The sequence below is a fragment of the Diadema antillarum genome, unplaced genomic scaffold (assembly GCF_040938485.1).
Source record: "Diadema antillarum isolate AM-2024a unplaced genomic scaffold, OU_Dant_1.0 seq00000767_RagTag, whole genome shotgun sequence".
NCBI lineage: Eukaryota > Metazoa > Echinodermata > Echinoidea > Diadematoida > Diadematidae > Diadema > Diadema antillarum.
The window spans coordinates 337,739-351,090 of record NW_027271657.1 but is presented as its reverse complement, the minus strand read 5'-3'; the positions used below and the strand labels follow the sequence as shown (position 1 = coordinate 351,090).

General features: G+C 36.4%; 1 protein-coding gene across 1 annotated transcript in view; it reads right to left on the bottom strand.

Annotated features, from left to right (window-relative positions):
- LOC139738742 (V-type proton ATPase 116 kDa subunit a 1-like) overlaps positions 1-11,839 on the bottom strand; it is a 49,064-nt gene extending 37,225 nt beyond the window's left edge. The window contains exons 1-4 of the mRNA XM_071649380.1: positions 11,785-11,839; positions 7,472-7,649; positions 6,705-6,783; positions 4,458-4,555 (exon numbers count right to left, since the gene is read on the bottom strand). Of these exons, the coding sequence (XP_071505481.1) occupies positions 4,458-4,555; positions 6,705-6,783; positions 7,472-7,588 (294 nt within the window). The 5' untranslated portion in view covers positions 7,589-7,649; positions 11,785-11,839. The remainder of the gene's footprint in view (positions 1-4,457; positions 4,556-6,704; positions 6,784-7,471; positions 7,650-11,784) is intronic.
- Positions 11,840-13,352: the final 1,513 nt, after the last annotated feature.

The window sequence follows — 13,352 nt, the reverse complement described above, 5'->3', positions numbered from 1 at the left end:
CGTGATGCCTGAATATCATGATATTTGGGTAACAATCCTCGGATGCGGCATGAAGATGTACTTAATAAAAATCAATTATTGTATTTTGATGACGAATCTACGTTTTAAAGAAAATAAAGTTTCTTGTCGGTCGCTCGCTCGCAGAATGGTTACGGACGGCAAGCGAAGTGACAGAGTCATATTCGGCTGATAGCTTAGGTGATGGAATTATCTTAGAGGCTTATGGTGAATTTTGGTGACGAAATCACACTTCTGTACCGTGAAAAAAAGAGAAGTAAAGTTAATGAAATTTCAGATGAGATCACTACGAACACAATACAATACAATAATAATAACGATAATGATTGATAATAATAATTATAATAAAAATGATTATGATGATAATAATAATACTAAACAGAATGACAGAAATAGTTCAGATTGATATGAAATAATTAAATCTGACATTTCCTTTTCCTTGTTTCCTGTTAATGTCACTTTCATATATTTGCATGTTTTATTTTTATGTCTACATGTCTCTGTATCTTCTGAATATGTAATTTCCATTTAGTTACATGTAAAGAGAACAAATTCCCATATGGACAATAAACGATGAATTGATTGAATTCACATTATTATCATAATTGTTATTGTCATTATTATTATCGTTATTATCACCATTTTTCAGGTTTATCATCAAAACTCCTTTGAGCTTCTTCACGCTTCCCACCCCCTCTCTCCACCATACTTCCAAAGTGTTCCCGCTTCTCCTGTCAATCAATTATTTTCAGTTAAGATAAAGAATAGATCTAATCTTAAACACCCCCCTTTAAAAAATCCTGGCTACGCCTATGCACAGTGGGCAGCATGAACAAAAACATTACATGAACCTTGAGTGCCCAACTATACAACTCCATATCCAGTTTGAATAAAATCCAGTATGACAACCAATTACAAATATTCAGCTGGTCACCGTGACCCTTGACCTTGCAAGTGATGGATCACTGAGAACAGGCTCAACAAAATCTTCTTGTAGACCACGTGTCTTCAAAAACTCATAATACGGCCTGAAGCAAAATTTGAAGAAAATTCATGTTATGATGAACACCTGGCTGAGTCCTTAAAAGATATGTTCCAAATGCCATCTTTTTGCCTCTTTAAGTCAGAATACTTTAGTGTGCTGTGACTACACACAATGAGTGATGAGACTTTATTATCATGTCTCCATGATAAATCTGCATAGAATTTGTCCAGAAATGTGGTAAAAATAGCACACACAAGATGTGGTATCAAGGTGGCATATCACCAAGGAACCCCACGTATCCCCCAGAGACTTTGCCTTCCCTCTGATACAACAATGAGAAACTCACAAAGGCCGACTCTTACTGAGTATTAAAGATGCTCAAGGCATAAATCATTTTACTAGAGAAAACAATTGTCAATGTGCTTGATAAAGCAAACAAATTACCAGTGACAAGATGAATTCACTCTTACTCTTACTGAGTATCAAAGATGCTCAAGGCATAAATCATTTTACTAGAGAAAACAATTGTCAATGTGCTTGATAAAGCAAACAAATTACCAGTGACAAGATGAATTCACTCTTACTCTTACTGAGTATCAAAGATGCTCAAGGCATAAATCATTTTACTAGAGAAAGCAATTGTCAATGTGCTTGATAAAGCAAACAAATTACCAGTGACAAGATGAATTCACTCTTACTCTTACTGAGTATCTAAGATGCTCAAGGCATAAATCATTTTACTAGAGAAAACAATTGTCAATGTGCTTGATAAAGCAAACAAATTACCAGTGACAAGATGAATTCACTCTTACTCTTACTGAGTATCAAAGATGCTCAAGGCATAAATCATTTTACTAGAGAAAACAATTGTCAATGTGCTTGATAAAGCAAACAAATTACCAGTGACAAGATGAATTCACTCTTACTCTTACTGAGTATCAAAGATGCTCAAGGCATAAATCATTTTACTAGAGAAAACAATTGTCAATGTGCTTGATAAAGCAAACAAATTACCAGTGACAAGATGAATTCACTCTTACTCTTACTGAGTATCTAAGATGCTCAAGGCATAAATCATTTTACTAGAGAAAACAATTGTCAATGTGCTTGATAAAGCAAACAAATTACCAGTGACAAGATGAATTCACTCTTACTCTTACTGAGTATCAAAGATGCTCAAGGCATAAATCATTTTACTAGAGAAAACAATTGTCAATGTGCTTGATAAAGCAAACAAATTACCAGTGACAAGATGAATTCACTCTTACTCTTACTGAGTATCAAAGATGCTCAAGGCATAAATCATTTTACTAGAGAAAACAATTGTCAATGTGCTTGATAAAGCAAACAAATTACCAGTGACAAGATGAATTCACTCTTACTCTTACTGAGTATCAAAGATGCTCAAGGCATAAATCATTTTACTAGAGAAAACAATTGTCAATGTGCTTGATAAAGCAAACAAATTACCAGTGACAAGATGAATTCACTCTTACTCTTACTGAGTATCAAAGATGCTCAAGGCATAAATCATTTTACTAGAGAAAACAATTGTCAATGTGCTTGATAAAGCAAACAAATTACCAGTGAAAAGATGAATTCACTCTTACTCTTACTGAGTATCAAAGATGCTCAAGGCATAAATCATTTTACTAGAGAAAACAATTGTCAATGTGCTTGATAAAGCAAACAAATTACCAGTGAGAAGATGAATTCACTCTTACTCTTACTGAGTATCAAAGATGCTCAAGGCATAAATCATTTTACTAGAGAAAACAATTGTCAATGTGCTTGATAAAGCAAACAAATTACCAGTGACAAGATGAATTCACTCTTACTCTTACTGAGTATCAAAGATGCTCAAGGCATAAATCATTTTACTAGAGAAAACAATTGTCAATGTGCTTGATAAAGCAAACAAATTACCAGTGAAAAGATGAATTCACTCTTACTCTTACTGAGTATCAAAGATGCTCAAGGCATAAATCATTTTACTAGAGAAAACAATTGTCAATGTGCTTGATAAAGCAAACAAATTACCAGTGACAAGATGAATTCACTCTTACTCTTACTGAGTATCAAAGATGCTCAAGGCATAAATCATTTTACTAGAGAAAGCAATTGTCAATGTGCTTGATAAAGCAAACAAATTACCAGTTCACAAGATGAATTCACTCTTACTCTTACTGAGTATCAAAGATGCTCAAGGCATAAATCATTTTACTAGAGAAAACAATTGTCAATGTGCTTGATAAAGCAAACAAATTACCAGTGACAAGATGAATTCACTCTTACTCTTACTGAGTATCAAAGATGCTCAAGGCATAAATCATTTTACTAGAGAAAACAATTGTCAATGTGCTTGATAAAGCAAACAAATTACCAGTGACAAGATGAATTCACTCTTACTCTTACTGAGTATCAAAGATGCTCAAGGCATAAATCATTTTACTAGAGAAAGCAATTGTCAATGTGCTTGATAAAGCAAACAAATTACCAGTGAAAAGATGAATTCACTCTTACTCTTACTGAGTATCAAAGATGCTCAAGGCATAAATCATTTTACTAGAGAAAACAATTGTCAATGTGCTTGATAAAGCAAACAAATTACCAGTGACAAGATGAATTCACTCTTACTCTTACTGAGTATCAAAGATGCTCAAGGCATAAATCATTTTACTAGAGAAAACAATTGTCAATGTGCTTGATAAAGCAAACAAATTACCAGTGACAAGATGAATTCACTCTTACTCTTACTGAGTATCAAAGATGCTCAAGGCATAAATCATTTTACTAGAGAAAGCAATTGTCAATGTGCTTGATAAAGCAAACAAATTACCAGTGACAAGATGAATTCACTCTTACTCTTACTGAGTATCAAAGATGCTCAAGGCATAAATCATTTTACTAGAGAAAACAATTGTCAATGTGCTTGATAAAGCAAACAAATTACCAGTGACAAGATGAATTCACTGCAAAAGCTTGCACAATTGGGCAAGGCAACTTGCAGATTGACAAAAAGGAGAGAGAAGAACTGCTCTCGATATTTGAATTCAATCACAAACCTCAAATACGCACAAGTAATTTTCTAATCAAGTTCTGCTTTTAACAGCATCAGTAGAGAGTAAAGTTTGCATCCAAATTTTTTTGCTGAGTCCTAGAATTTAATTCAAAACCATATATCTGCCCATCACATATTACATATCATAAGTTCTATTCATGAATTGGATAATTGATATCATTATATATACACTCTAAGGAACTTAAGTTCACTTTTTTGGTTCAATACTTTTTTCTTTTTCTTTTGCAAGGAATTTACATTCCTGGGATGGTTGGTGGATACTCCTTTATAAAATCCAATCTGGAGTAGCATTTATAAACAAAGTTTGCCTCTTTTGGATATCAGGGCCAATTTACATGTAAGTTGTCATCTAGCACGTGTTGATACTCTTACCTCTAGATCGATCATGGCTTTAGGCACTGGGGCAGGTATGAATGAGAGATTTTCCTGAATCTTGATACCAGCAAGTTTGACCTCTTTCTCCACATAGCCTGTAATCAAAAAGAGGAATCAAAATAATTAAAGTAATAGATAAAGGATTAACTCCAATTTGATCTTCTGATGATATCAAACTTGATCTTGTAGGGATACACACTTGTGATTTTCACTTCCCAAAAGAAGGCAATTGGTGACATGAGTCAGTATGCCACCCATTGCTTTCTAGCCTGAAGCTAAAATGTATCTGCTGTAAAAGTGGATATTTTCACACTCCTCCAGATAAGAAGAGTTTAGCGTGTTTTTAATTCCACAGAAACAAGACATATCAACTACTGGAACATATAGCAAGCAAAAATATTGACAAGCTTTTCTTTTTGCGCTAGCTTCTGGTTGCATAAAATGAACAAAAATTTCAACACCATGAATATTTCCACATTTACAGTTCTTGATTGTTCAGCATATTTGCAGCTCTGTCTTGAATCATTTGAAACAAGGAAAAGTAGAAATTACGCGGTGCGTAATATATTTCCCCGCTGGAAGTAGCATTTTGTAACAAAATGTACAATATAGGTCAAAAATCAAGGTCAAAGGTCAAAATTCTGTGTAGAAGTCTTGAAGCCCTCACCTAGTGCCATCACATAAAGCAAACGGAATCGAAATCGGGTTAGAAATGGCGAAGAAGTAGCATTTTGTAGCCGATGTACAATATAGGTCAAAAATCAAGGTCAAAGGTCAAAGAAGTCAAAGGTCAAAATTCTGAGAAGAATTTTTGAAGCCCTCACCTAGTGCCATCACATAAAGCAAACGGAATCGAAATCGGGTTAGAAATGGCGAAGGAGTAGCATTTTGTAGCAAAATGTACAATATAGGTCAAAGGTCAAGGTCAAAGGTCACAACTGAAATTCTGTGTACAAGTTTCAAAGCTCCCATGTAGTGCTATCATATAAAGCAAACAGAATCAAAATTGGCTCATAAATGACAGAGAAGTAGCAAATTGAACATTTTGATCACACACGGACGCACACACGGACGGACACACGGACGGACACACAGACACACGGACACACACACGTACGGAGCCCTTTTCATAGTCCCCTGCTCGAACTCGTTCGGCGGGGACAATAACACTTCATCTACAAATTTCTACAAAATTTCTTCTACAACATTGCACAAATTTAAAAAAAGAAAAACTACTGGTACAACATTTCTTTTCCTCTTGTGCTTTCGCAAGAGTATGATATGAGAACAATAGGAACTGACAACATTTCACCATCTCAACTGAAACTGACATCAAGTCACATATAAATCAATAGCGTAAAATTTGTCAGGGAGTTAAGATGGGAATGTATGACACTGGAAACCAAGTGAAGGGGAAGAATGTCGAGACTCAAAACCCAGCACAGTACTCACAGTACTTCCTCTTTTAGACAAATGCTACAGAGTTTTGATCACCATAACTTAAAGTAGGTAGGTTCAATGGGTCCATTGTATTTATAAGGACTTGTGAAAATGTGCTGAAGCTTGCAATAACAGCTTATCGTACACATATTGACACACAACTCATTTTGTTCGTCATAGGGGCCAAAGAAATGCATTTGTAAGCATCAAAATAGCCCTGTTATAATCAGATTAGTTTAGAATCTCAGTACATTATGAAGTCTAGGGACAAGAATACAATACTAAACATCCAAAAACTGAATATTGTAAAATGACTTCACTTGTGAGCACTCTTAGAAAAATATGTGAAAAGAAACCATTTTCTTTACTATTTTCTTTTTCACAATCCTATTCATTTCTGATATACTTAGTATCCTAATGTAGTATTGCTGATTACCAAAAAAAAAAGGAAAAAAAGGAGGGATTGCCAACATCACACATAAGTTACATGAGGAAATTTGAGGGAAATTGGAGAATTGCTGTGATGTCACACTCTGAAGCCCAAACTGCCAAAAATAAATTTTGGCTCAGAGATATTCAGTGTAAGGAATCTTGTGATCTGTAGACCAAAACATTGGAGAAAACTGAAGTTCTCATAAACAGAAACCCTCTTTTTTTTTCTTTTCTTTTTTAATGCAACATTACAAGTGTATATCACATGAAACTATGCTGGTTTGAAATACACTGTCATATTTGTAAGGTAGTTGCTGTATGATCTATCAGTAGGCCAGATTTTCATACATGTGAGTTTACATTTGCACTTACGGATTTTTCTTTCCATTTCATCACAGCGCCGCACTTCACTCACAAACTTGCGATGAAAAGCACTGACATTGGGATTGAGCTGCAAAGACAAGAGGCATGAAATACGATCAAATTAATTCAAAATGTCGGTATGTAATTAAAGTAGGCTGTTTTGATGATCATATAAATTATTTTTTTATCAGACTATGTGATGGGCTAATTTTCTGTACGAGCCCTTGCGCCATTGCTGTACACACACACACTGAATGGTTCATGGCACAATACAATTTCTGCTATTGAGGAATAAATTCTTACAGATACAATTTGTATCATGGACCATCCAATCCCCTTATTTTACAGTGAGAGGTTAGGGAAATATAGAATAGGTTCTTTTTTTCTTCCATTTTAGTGACCATTATCAACTTGCTGATTATTTTGTCATTTTCAGTTGTAATGGAATGGACGACACACATTATCTTCATCCACTGAAGTTAAAGGTAAAAACTCTGCAATAATTTGAAAACCTTTTTAATCTGCGAACATTAACCAGAAGGCATCTTTAAGCTTCTAAAATGACCAAAAAAATTGTATAATGACATACAGTATATGCAAATTTCTCTCTTTAATATTCCACATCAATGAACTTAACATTGAGCAAAAAACAAACAAACAAACAAACAAACAAGCAAAATCCATCGTAAAAACATCCAGTTGTAATGTAAGCTCTGATTTGAGCATAATATTTTTAACAACCAAAGTAAATTATACCAGTGGGATTTAACTCTTACATCTCTGAACTGAACCAGGCCCACTTCACCAAGTTCCGATGCACACATGTATGCTGCCTCAGACTGTACAAAGAGCTGAGCCAAACACATCTTTTCTCCACGAAACAGCGACCCCATCTTGGCTGGGATTCACAACTACTCCTTTCCAAGACACTGTAATCAGGAACTGCTCAATGAGCTGGGAAAATAAAAAGGAAATCAAGAAGAGAGATCTATGACTTGACTGATCATATGTTATACCTCATGATCAATGGCGAAGTAAACAAATATGTACTTCAATATATTCTTTTATGCTGGGTGCTACTTAAACTTTTTTTTTCTTTTACTACTTGTCTGGTCAGGTAAGCAGATTTTCATATCATTTCAGAACACTTGCCTTAAAATGAATTTCACTTGCCCAGAAAAAATTCGAATGATTTTTAAGTCAAGGGCTTATAAAACACACTCTTTTGAATGAACAGCACATGTTGATTTGCATGATAAACACATTGGAGTAAGTAGCCTATATCTAACGTTAGTAACATTTGCATGATAAACACATTGGAGTAATATGATCAAACTTGGTTCAAGCATGTGTTGGTGTTGCATTGCATTTATTGGGGCTTCTTCACATACCGGTAAGTGTTGGAAAGTTACTGATGATATCAAATTTAAGCATTCCATTACACGGGCTTCTGAATGGCCGACTTCATGGGCTTGTTAGTACTAGTAGCAATGTAGGGAGAAAGTGAAAAAAGAAAGAAAAAGGTAGCACTCTTCAAGAGTAAAAGTTTTTTTCTTGCCCAATTCACACAAGCATTTTTTCTCATTGTAACATATTACATTCACACTTGCCTGATTTTAATTTTCACTTGCACTTGCCACGGGCAACCCGGCAAGCACTTATCTCAGTCCGGGAAACCCGCTCATGAAGACCGCTCCCGCGTACGAGGACTGCCCCGCCTCATGAGGACCGCCCCCACGCCTCATGAGGACCGCCCCCATGCCTCATGAGGCCCGGGGGGAACGCCTCATGAGGCCCCCCTATTCACTTCTATTCATCTCATATCTGACGTATAAATTGTCGCAACTTTGCACGGTGATTTTTTGTTACACACACATGTCCACTATCCATGATGAAAAGAAGAAAAAATCCTATCTGTTTTTTTTTTTCAAAAATCGAGTTTTAATCAACCGATGCAGAGCGCCCATCAAAACACACGTGTGTGGGGGCGGTCCTCATGAGGCGGGGCAGTCCTCGTACGCGGGAGCGGTCCTCATGACAGTCATGAGCGGGTTTCCCGGACTGATCTAGCTAACTATACACAGCCCAGTCGCTGTAGCTGTATTCGCACAGCGTACTTACAGCGTCTGGTCGGGCTATTATCTAGCTAACACTTAACACTCACAGGTTAGCACCTTCCTTTAAAAAAAAAAAAAAAAAAATACGTTTACATAATTACATTAATTACAATACAATATCCATGCTTTTAGTACCTTGATTTACCTTCACAATACAATATCCATGCTTCCAAGAATTGTATCAAGAATATTATTGAGTTTACACTTTGTCACTTGGTTCCTTAACAAAGGCAACCTTAAAAAAGTTAAGGCCAAGTAAAAAAAGAAAGTAGTTTCTCGTCCGGGCTTTTTGAGCAAGGCGACGAGGGAGGTCCTTACTATTTGATATCTTACTATTTTTTCGAGGATTGTCAAAATGAAAGTAATATGTGTTTCTCGTCCAGTAATTCTGAGAAAAGTAACGAGAGAGGGCTTTACTATTTTCTATATCCAATTTATGAAATGAAATATCACTCTGTTAAAGGGATTGTACAGTTTTGGTTGAGACCCAATTTTGGGTTTTTAACATTTTTCGGTGAAATAACGAGAAACCTCTTATAAAATATGAAAGAGCATGTAATTCTAAGAGGAATTCAACGTTTATTTGATGAAAATTGGTTTTGAAATGGCTGAGATATCCAAAAAGAGCGATTCTAAAAAAGTGTGGGACCCACACTTTCTTACAATCGCTTTGTTTTACTTTGTTTTTGGATGTTTCAGTCATTCCAAATCGGATTTTCATCAAAAAAAACTTTTAATTCCTCTTAAAATGGTATGCTCTGTACTATATCATAAGTGTTTTCCTGTTATCTCGCAAAAAGTTAAAAGCCCAATTCTCATCTCCACCAATACTGTACTATCCCTTTAAGTGGTAGCTGTGTTATGAGAGACCAAGTCCCAAGTGTATGTCTTGCCTGCACTTTGTGCATTTTCAAACAAATAGATATATGTACCATACTTGAAATGAAACTTCATGCATGCAGATATACATTTGCTTTTTCTTTCCATTACAGATGTCAAGGGAAAAAGGAAAAATCTTAATACTGGTATTTAGTGTTGTAATGGCATTTCTGATACCAGTGTACTTGCAATTCTGATGTATTGTGCTATTAATTGAAACAGGTATAAAACATGTCTTTCAACAAATGTACGACTGAAATAAATTCCATGGTATTCAAAACACTGCTTTATTTATTATTGTGTTTGTGACATTTTGTGTCCACACAGCTGGTACAGTGTATGTATATGCATTTCTTCACAGTACAATTGTAGCACATTCAACTGGAAACTGGCTTGTACAATTGCAGATGGATGTCAAAATGATACGATTTATGGCATTATAGCATTAAACAATTAAGATGTTTCTTCATGTTCTAAAAAGACATTTGATAATCACTCATCATTTGGATGATGATTGTACAAGTGGAAACTCGATGTAACGAGATGGTCGGGACCGAGTCGTGTTCCTCCATCGTTATAGCCGATATCTCGTTATATCAGTAGGCATAAAAGAAGGCATAACATAAAGACATTAATTTGCACACGTGGGACTACCCAATCAATACTGATAACTTGCTAATGTGTGTGAGGTAATTACTCACCTTTATGGGTAAGAAGATGTTTTTTCGCCAATGAAATCCGATATCAAGAATGTTTTTCTTATTAATTGTAGAATAGATGTTTGAATTTGTAAATCTACATAGCTTGCGATTGTGTGAAGATCGTCTGTGGATTGGTATGTTGTTTATGGTACGGGTGTTGTGTGTGGAAAGCTTGAATATGGTCTGCACAATGCTGTGTGTGTGTGTGACACATTCTGTATGTACATTATGACTGCATGTGTGTGTGTAGATGGGGAATTCCCTACGTAGAAAGCCAATCACAGCATCAGATTGCCTCACACTTGCTAAACGTCATGATGATGTCATGTATACGGCCGTCCCACCACATTTTCTGCATGTATCAGTGCGCGCGCACACACACACACATACACGTACAACATGCGGTGCTAGCTGTAGAGTGAACTGTCATGAAGAAAATGTGTGTGTACAAGACAGTTTTTGGCGCATCGAGCTTTACAATCTCGGACCGTGATAGCACAGGCGAAGTTAAGCTTTACCCGAAGACATTTTGCTTTACCTCGCTATATCAGGTTTGATTGGCTATGTTTTTCTTTGTTTGGAAATCACAAAATTTATCTCGTTATAGCAGTTCTTTCGTTATGGCCGATCTCGCTATAAGAGTAGCATTTTACATGGACTTGTGTGGAAGGAAATTTGGGACCGGGAAAATTTCCTCGTAATAACCGATATCTCGTTATAGCAGTGTTCGTTTTATATACCGAGCTTCCCCTGCCCTGTATACCACACTACAGATGTTACGATTCACGGCCGTGTCCGTGAATTTACGTCGTAAAGAAAAGTATCCCGCAGAAATACGATACAAACCAGAATCCGTGGAAAAGTTATTTATTTTGTAGATACACCCATTTTATAATTCCACATTTGCTGGAAAAGCGCACTCATTTTCTCTTCAAAATACATCGCCGTCAGATGCAACGTTACAGAGCAGAGTGTACGGGCCTCTATACACATTCGAATGTGTTTATGCGTGCGATGGCCTGGGGACCCGATTTGGACAGCTAGCAATTTAAGTTACAGACACGGCCGAAAAAATAGTAAATATCAAAAAAGTCGATGCGGCAACTGAAAATCCATGCGGGCGGGGAGCGGGCTGGGACGAGAATTATGAATTTCTTGGTATTTTCAGCGCCATTTTGAAAATAGTAAATAGTAAAAAAATCGATGCGGCGGCCAAAATCGATGCGCGCGAGGACGAGAAACTGGTTTCTTTTTTTACTTGGCCTAAATTATCAAATTTAGTGTGACAAGAAAAGACTGAGCCGATTTTCAACAATGCATATTTCGTTTACGTCAAATTACGGTAACTTTCAAATCTTACTTTCTCACAATCAATGTAAATCCTTAATTCACCTTTTAGTTGTCGTCTCTTCGTTTTCAAGTGAAATAGATGATCGGCATACTAGACATCATTCATGCAACACAGTGCTAGCTAGTGTGCTGGCTCCTCAGTCAGTCTAAAGTCTTTCCACTCAGCTCAGCAGCTCTTTGCCTCAACACACCAAGCTGAAGCCAGCGCCCAAACTCAGCGCCCAAACCGTGCTCTCGATACCTCGTGTTATCGATACTACGCCTCCGTGACGATACCGTGTGGAGTCCAAACTCGCCCTGTACGGCACAAAAATCACTCGCGTTCTCCTCACCTGTAGTCTCTAGGACGTCTGTCACGGCTTTTTATCTACTTTTTTGCAAGGAAGCGATAGCAGATTATTTAGTTAAAGTTTCGAACCAATTAATCATGGGTCACCTTCTTCAACTATGTTTCAGTACAAATACAAGAAGGGTATTTCTGACAATAAGTTATTAAGATTATAGAAAACATGAATAGTAGGCATAAGTTTCAAGGAAATTAGATGAAATCAGATCATTTAATTTCGCCCCTATATCGATACCTATTTTTTGTAAGATAATTTTTGTCACAAGTTTGTGAAGATTGAGCAAAATATCAAGAGCTGGATGCCATTCAAAGGTTTAAAGGGAATAATCAGATAAATCAGGGTATTTTCTGCCTTGGTTTATTCTTTCCCTTCAAAGAAATATATCTAATAACCTGATACAACTTGGCTTATGGGAACTATTTCAAATATGATTTTGACAAGAATTTGTGAAGATTGGAGAAAATATAAAGGGTCGGCAGCCACTCAAACTCAGATAAAATTCATGCATTTTCTGCCTTTGTTTGGTCTTTCCCTTTCAAGATATATAGTTTGAGATCTGATACGAGGTGGCCGCCCCTAGTTATATCCGAAAAACTGGAAAGATGGCAAAAATTTCTAAAGACTGGCGAAAATGACTAAGGGTCGGCTGCCATTTAACAAGTCAGAAGTGAGTTTGGGCGCTGAGACTAATCTTAAATGTGGCGTACTAGTTTGGGTCTGGATAGTCGCTGAATGACTTCTCAACCCTATTGAGTTATATATTCCTTTACATCATAAAAGTCGTTTGTACTGATAACATGTTCACTCTGTACTTCGTGACAAATTTACGACATGCGTTTCTGATAATATTTGGTTGAAATCAAAGGAAGCATGAATAAGCAGCGCTCATTTAAAGGGAATAGTCAGATGAAATTTGGGCATTTTGTGCCTTTGCTTAAGCCTTTCCTTTAAAGAAATGTATATTATAATCTGATACCATGGGTCCACTTCTAGTTTGATCGGAAATACTTCAAAGATGGTTTTGCCAAAATTTATAAAGATTGGCGAAAATATGAAGGATCGGCGGCCATTCAAAGTCAGATATAAGTGTGGGCGCTGGGACCAAAGTGGCGTATTGGGTCTGGGCATGGTCGTCGAAAATTAGAATGACTCAACTATCGAGTTCAATATTTCAATCATAAAAGTCGTTAATGCACTTAATGTTTTCACTCTGTATTTCGTGACAAATTCACGACGCGTGTTCCTGATGATCTTTAGTTGAAG